Source organism: Neomonachus schauinslandi, unplaced genomic scaffold (assembly GCF_002201575.2).
Source record: "Neomonachus schauinslandi unplaced genomic scaffold, ASM220157v2 HiC_scaffold_40, whole genome shotgun sequence".
Taxonomy (NCBI): Eukaryota; Metazoa; Chordata; class Mammalia; order Carnivora; family Phocidae; genus Neomonachus; species Neomonachus schauinslandi.
Genome location: NW_025408742.1, coordinates 35,442 through 42,821, shown reverse-complemented (window position 1 = coordinate 42,821; position 7,380 = coordinate 35,442). Strand labels below are relative to the sequence as shown.

Below are 7,380 nucleotides of genomic sequence, written 5' to 3'. Positions count from 1 at the left end.
AAATCCACACTACCCCCTACCAAACTGGCTGGAGCAATTTGCACACCTACCAGCAGTGCTTTGAAATCAAAACAAACAAATATCTCTCTATCATCTTGGAATTCACAGTCTCATTTAATTAGCACCACAACCCTGAAGGAGCGATCATCACTACCAGTCACACAGGAAAGCACCAGAGGCTCACGCAGGAGAGTGCTGATTCCAGGTGCTGATGCTGGGGGAGGAGCCAGGCAGTAAGCACCTGGTGAAGAGAGAGAAGCCTGCAGAATCCAGACAAGGTGTTGGGATGTCATTCTGGGCTTGCATCTTCCAGGCTGGATAAAAATTTCGGTCCGTCAAAGCAGTTACTCAACCATATTACTTGAGTCTCTGCACTTAGAGCTGGAGGTACAGACTGGAAACTCACATCAGGGAGCATGCATGTGACAAAAAGACATTTGTGATACACAGTGTTGGAACAGAACAAAGTAAGTGAGTGGAGTTATGGGCACAAATGTTTCGTGTGGATGAAACTTCACGTCATCAGGGAGTGGGAATAAGAGAAGCCAGACACTAAGGAGGCAGCAAGGCAAGGGGCAAGGTTCGTGGTGGAGGAGCCTCCTCCAGGGAGCATTCCCAGCCTCGGTCTTTGCCTCCTGCACAGACGACAGTGCTTCATTGCCTTTAGGTCTTCAGCACAGAGTTCATACAGTTCATGAACCTCTTTAGAATCTTCTGTGTCATTGCAGCCTTGTGTGTGTGTGATTCTGTTCTAAGGTTCTACAAACCCCAAAGAGTGTGTGCAGCGTCGTCCTCAGTTTACCTTTTGATTTCACCTTGGGCACTTCTCTGGCTGTGCCACGCCTGAAACACCAACACTGCTAGTTCCACCAGGACCAGTGTGGACAGACCCATTCGGATGAGATTCTCCAGTGTGTGATCTGGAAGTGGGGCTAGGGACAACGGGACAGAGAGGTCATGCGGGGCAGGACAGGTCACGCCTACCACAGCACCCAGAGGGGAGGTCTAGGTCTCTCCTCCCCTTGAACAGGCCATATGCACCGCAGGCTGACTATGTTCTGATACTCAGCACTCGTGGAGTCTGGAGTCTGCACTGATGGGGTGATAATAACAGGAGCCCCTAAGAGTCAGGAATGCAGAGCAGATGAGTAGCTGGGGATATCTCAGCCCATTTTTCCCCTGAGGATCTGAATTATAAAATCTCCCTTTTCCTGTCCTGAGGAAGGACCTCGGCTTTCACAGTGATCCCTCCTGCAGCTGTAGGTGAGGCACAAACCCTCTTGTCTCCGATTCCTTTGCATTTAGACTTTGCTTTGGGGTCTTAATGACAAAAAAGGGTTCAGCCACACCCCATGCCATGAGCTGACAGTGCACCTGTTTGGAAATTCCTCACACCTAGATCTTTCTTGCTCTCTCATCAGACCGAGCAATAGCCCACACTGAGCTTAATTTCCTGGGGAGGAGAGTCCTGAGTTAATCCTCAGCTGAGAGTCCTGGATTCATGGATGAGAGGTGGGTGCCCAGGGATTCCTGAGGGTCAGAAACACAAAGGGGTGAGCACCCAGGGCTACCAGTCTCTGCTCAGCCTCGGCCCATTCAGTTTCATCCTGCATCTGTGTTAAGAACATTCAAATGATTTTCTTTTGCTATTTCATCCATCCATCCATTCATCCATTCATTCACTATTGAGCCAATAGTTATGGACTATCTGGAAATATAAATAGATGTATTTATATACATATTTGTGTATTTATGTACATTACACATTTGATATAAGATATATTTATATATAAATGTATAAAAATCACATACTATACATAAATGCATACAATATACATATTATATATTATATAATGTATTTTATATGCTATATATATCTGTATGTAAATAGAGACAGACATAAGTGGTGAGACATTTGTATGTATACAATACACAGGAGTATGTGTGCCAGCATGCGCATGTGTGTCTTGGTGAAGGTAATAAAGAATAATCAATGTTCTTATTAAGAAGAAACATGTGGAGTGCCTGACTCTAGCATCTGACTCTTGATCTCAGCTCAGGTCTTGATCTCAGGGTTGTGAGATTGAGCCCTGCATTGGGCTCCACACCCAATGAAGAAGAAGAAGGAGAAGGAGAGGAAGAAGAAGGAGGAGGAGGAGGAAGAAGAAGAAGGAGGAGGAGGAGGAGGAAGAAGAAGAAAGAAGAAGAAGAAGAAGGAAGAAGAAGAAGAAGGAAGAAGAAGAAGAAAGAAGAAGAAGAAGACGGGGAAGAGGAAGAAGAAGAAGAAGAGGGGGAAGAGGAAGAAGAAGAAGGAGAAGAAGAAGAGGAGGAGGAGGAAGGGGGGAGAAGGGGAAGGAGGAGAAAAATGTGTATCAGATAAGATGGAGCTATAAATAGAAAAGTCTGTAATACATTTAGGACTGATTAAACACTTTTCTAAAAATTATAAAAGGTGTTAATGGGGTATTTGTATAGGGTCACCAGCCAAGGTGTCATTTGGAAAAGGATTTTAAGTCAAAACTGAAGAGTGGCAAACAGTGAGGCATAGGAAGAGAGAGTGTCAGTATTTATCACACAATGAATGACAACATCCTTTGCCCAAGCTATTCTATTCTAAGAATTTAACCAAGAGATGAGGGGTAATTGCTTCCACATACCTCTGTGCATTAGGTATGTGCAAGGATATTCATCACAGGATAGTCTGAAATATCAAAAGGCTGGGAATAAACAAATTGCCAATGCCAAATTATAGGGTACTGGATACATATATCCTGACACTTTCAAGCAAGAAACAACGATACAACCCTTAAAAAGTTTAAAAGAGATTTGTGTTACTGACACCAGATAATTCTTTAGAATGTATTTCATTTTTTAAAAATAGAGCTGATCAGAACTGTGTCTATAAGATGTTGATGTTTGTCCACCCATGGAAGATATGTTTGTAGGTTCTCCCTGAATGTTCAGGGGGGAAAAGGTAGGTGAGTGTGGTTGGGTTGGTTTTGGGGGATTGAGCAAGTGGTAGCAGAGATTGAGAGGTAACTACTCTTTTTGTACCCCATTTGTGAACAGTTTCCAGGATGGACCATGTCAATGCATTCCTGTTAAAGAAGTAGATAAAAGCAAGTCTTCTGGCTTTTTCAGAGATGCTGCATTTCACACGTGGGTCGGGGCCCAGTGGGGGGTGTGGGGCAGAGGAGGGAAGGACAAGGTGCATCCAGAGAAGTGGCTGCTGTGGGGTCATCCAGACACTAGACAGACGGGATGGGGAAGAAGACATTCGCACAGCCCCTCACCTGTGACCATGAGCTTCAGGGGGTCGCTGGGGTGCGACAGCAGAAAAGGGGTGCTGCTGAGTGACCCGTAGCACCTGTAAGTCCACCTGTGGTCCAGCATCGCAGGGCACAAGTCAAAGTTCGCCTGAAATTCCCCATCTTGGTGCTGAGATCTGAGGTGCGGGGGGGGGGGGGGCGGCTTCCCCCTCCTTGGACAGAAGGAACACATCAAACAAACTGGGGCTCTGACACCGCAGGGTCACATTCTCTCCCGGGGCCACAGAGGGCCCCGGCTGGGCAGACAGGGTGGGAGTTGGCCCCTGTGGGAGCAGGACTGGGAGAGAGAGTCCAGGGTGTTAGGGGCGGCTCCGCCCTCTCGCCCCTCCCCTGAGCTGAGATGAGCTGTCACTCAGGCGCTCCATCCAAGTGCGGCTCCTGGCTTCTTCTGTTCCTTTTCTTAAGATCGCACTTTATAAGGTATGATAGGTAAATAAAGAATGTCACTTTTTTATTTAACTGATAAGGTTTTTGCTATTTTGTTATTTGCGATTTTGATGAGTAAACCAAAGAATATTTGCATTCTGGAAAAAAAAAAAAAAGATTGCTCTTTCCTGTCCTGCCATCTCTCTGCCTGTGCTCCCTGCCCCCACTTCCAAAAAGACCCTGAAATGCCAATCCAAGAAAAGTGGGAGTGTGAGCTGGGATATGACTCCTCACCTGCGACCAGGATGTACAGGGCGTCGCTGGGGGCCGACCACTCGGAGGAGAGCTTGCGTCCACCATAGCATGTGTACCGGCCCCCGTGGGAGGGTCTCACAGGGCCCAGGTAGAAGTCTGCCCCAGAGAGCTCAGCCTGGGGCTGTCGGCCAAGGCGTTGGGGAGGGTCCTGTGCGCCCTCCTTGGACAGAGCGAATCTGTCGTAGCCGACATCAGAGCGACACTGGAGGGTCAGGCTCTGTCCAGGAGCAACCACCGGCGCTGGCAAGACTGACAGGGATGGTTTCCTAGACACACCTGGGAGAAAAGGTGTTTCTGGTTTCCGAGAGGGTCAGGTTCCTCCTCCTCCTCCCACAGGCCTCCCACTGCTGGCTCCCAGAGTCCTGAGCTCTCTTGCCCCAACCTCATCCTACCCTGTGTTCCACCTGAGATGAGGCTCCTCTCACTGGTCTGGAGACCCAAGGAGTTCTAGGATCGTGCCCTGAATTCCTCACCTGAGATCAGGAGCTCCAAAATGTGGCTGGAGGTGGACCACACATAGGGAGAGCTCAAGAAATAATCATAGCACCTGTATGTCCGCCTGTGACTTGGGCTCACATGGTCCACAGTGAAGAGTGCCTGGAACCACCCATCAGCTTGGTGCTGTGAGTCCAGGTGTCTGGGGTGGCCCTCTCCTCCTTCGCTACACAGAACAAACCAGTCAAAATCCTGCCATGAACCACACTGGAGGGTCACGCTCCCTCCTGAGGTCACAATGGGGCTGGGCAGGGCTGAGAGGTTGGGTTTGTTGAACATTGCTGGGAAAGAACAAGTCAGATGTGTTAAAAGGGGAGGGGGCGCCTGAGGACAATGTGCTAAGTGAAATAAGGTAGACACAGAGGGACAAATACCGCATGACTCCACTTCTATGAAGAATCTAAACAGGGCCAGATTCGTAGAAGCAGAGAGTAGAATGGTGGCTGCCAGGGGCTGCAGGGAGGGGAAGGGGGAGATCGTGGGTATAGAGTTTCAGTTTTGCAAGATGGTTCAGTTCTGGAGATCAGCTGTGCAACACTGTGCCTATAACAATCCTGTATTGGACACTCAAAAATTTGTGAAGAAGGTAGATCTCGTGTTCTAAGTTCTTACCGTAATAAAAAAAAAAAAGGAGGGAAGAGAGGGGAACACCACCCCCAGATTGTCAACGGGACCCTGCTGTAGAAAGGGAGGTCCCTCCCCGGGCACAGTCACCTCACCTGTGTGGACGGAAGAGCCTGCTCACCTGTGACTGCCAAGTCCAGAGGCTTGCTGGGAACTGACCACCTTGTTTGTCTGTGATACAAGCAGGAGTAGTGCCCAGCAAGGTGGTAGGTCATGTGTGGGAATGGGAACTTGGCCTTGTTGCTGGGTCCCAGTGGAAACTCCCTTCTCAAGGGCTCTGAGACTCCTTCCCGGTACAGGAAGTACTGGTCAGCTTTCTGAGACCGCTGACACTAGATGCTCACAGCCTTCCCCTGGGCCACCGCAGGGCCTGGCTCTGCCCAGATGATGGGTGTGAGCAGCATCTCTGGAAGAGAGTCAGAGTTGCAGTCCCTATATTCTCTATGCCTCAGTTTCCACTAGCTCTCAGCCCTGGGGCCCCTTGTACACCTTCTTTATTGATCAGTTTAACATTCCTCTCCTCCATCCTCCAGATGCCCTGGCAGGGAGGGGAGTCCTATATTGTGCCCAAGGAGGAAGTGGGACCTGGGACCCCCAGGGATGGGCTCACCTGCCTGCACGTGGGTCATCTGGCCCAGACACAGTCCTGGAAGAGAGATCCCAGTGAGAGGCCACTGACTCCTGAGCAGATCCCCACCTTTCCTGAGCATCCCAAGTTCACGAGACCTCCTGAGAGATCACAGCCTGGCTTTGAGAGGGCTCCCCTCTCCCACACAGGAGTCTATCCCCATCCTTCCAAAAACTCACCGAAGCAGAGAAGGACTGTAAAGGTGATGGTCATGGTGCTGCCTCCCACTGGACAAGGCTGCACAGATGGACAAAAGCACAGAAACTGGCAGACCTGACATACCCAAAGGATGCGGGCAGCAGGGGGCTTTCCCATCGGTGGGCTCAGAGAAGGGGGCTCTAGAGGACGCCTGTGCCCCTGCAGATAAGTGAGATCTGATCTGTGGTGAGCCCAAGCTTCTATCTACTAGGCGTGACCTCCTTCCTCAAGAGGGTGGGGACCGAGTTTCCAATCCTGAGTCGGCCCGGTTGGCCACATACAACCTGGGTGTGCCCAAGGGAATACCACTTCCTTTCTCAAGATCTCCATATATGGGGATTTCTTCCCTTCAGCCAGTCACCCAGCAAATGTCCATTTGAACCCTTAGATTTTTTCCAGGCCCTGGACATTCATCTGTGAACGAGAAGATGTAGTCACAGTGCCGGCAGGGCTCGGATTATCAGAAGACAGATGTTCAATAATGGATCTCACAATTACTTATTTGAAAAAGAGAAACACACAGAAATATGAAAATGTATAGCAGTAGGGAACTATAAGCTGTATATTAAAAAATAGAAACCTTGTACCCATCCTCACGGGGTATCCTTAAGGACTGATTATGCACTCGCCATCACTCATCATCAGGGAAACGCAAATCAAAACAACAATGAGATATCACTGCACATCTATTAGGATGACTATTCCCGAAACACACACACAAAGACAAAAAGTACTGAAGAGGAAACAGAAAAATTGGAGCCTGTGTACACTGTTGGTGGGAAGGCAAAATGGTACAGTTGCTGGAAAACAGTATGGAAGTTCTACGAAGTATTAAAAATAGGACTGCCATATGATCCCGCAATCCCACTCTTGGGTATTGATCCAAAAGGACTGAATTGGGATCCCGAAGGAAAATTAGCACTCTATTGTTCATTGCAGCATTATTCCCGGTGGCCAAGATGTGGAAACAATCTAAGTGCCCTTCAATGGATGGATGGATAAATCACATGTGGCATCCACATACCATGGAATATTATTCAGGAAATATTCTTAAGAAGGAGGAAATCTTACATTTGTAACAACATGGATGGACGTTGAGGACATTGTACTAAGTGAACTAAGCCAGTCACAGAGGGATGGATACTGCATGAATCCACTTACATGAGGAATCTAAAATGTCAAACACGTAGAAGCAGAGAGTAACATTGTGGCTGCCAGGGGCTATGGGGAGGGGACGTGGGGAGGCGATGTTCCACGGGTACAGACCTTCGGTTCTACAAGGTGAGCAAGTCCTAGGTATCTGCTGCACAACATTGTGCCTGCAGGTAACAATACTGGATTATACGCTTAGGAATTTGTTAAGAGGATTGATCTCTTTTCTATTGTTCTTACCAATATAAATTTTAAAAAGACAAGTGACTATGG

At 48.4% G+C, this 7,380-nt stretch overlaps 1 protein-coding gene across 1 annotated transcript; it reads right to left on the bottom strand.

Moving 5' to 3' along the window:
* Positions 1–802: 802 nt before the first annotated feature.
* Positions 803–5,970, bottom strand: LOC110573696 (leukocyte immunoglobulin-like receptor subfamily A member 2; the record flags this gene model as incomplete). Its single annotated transcript, XM_021682313.2, is given in 7 exon segments — positions 803–932; positions 3,294–3,468; positions 3,470–3,584; positions 3,980–4,286; positions 4,484–4,786; positions 5,740–5,775; positions 5,937–5,970. Coding segments are annotated over 7 exon segments (1,100 nt in total), but the record flags the coding sequence as incomplete, so codon positions are not given.
* Between the last annotated feature and the right edge of the window lie 1,410 nt (positions 5,971–7,380).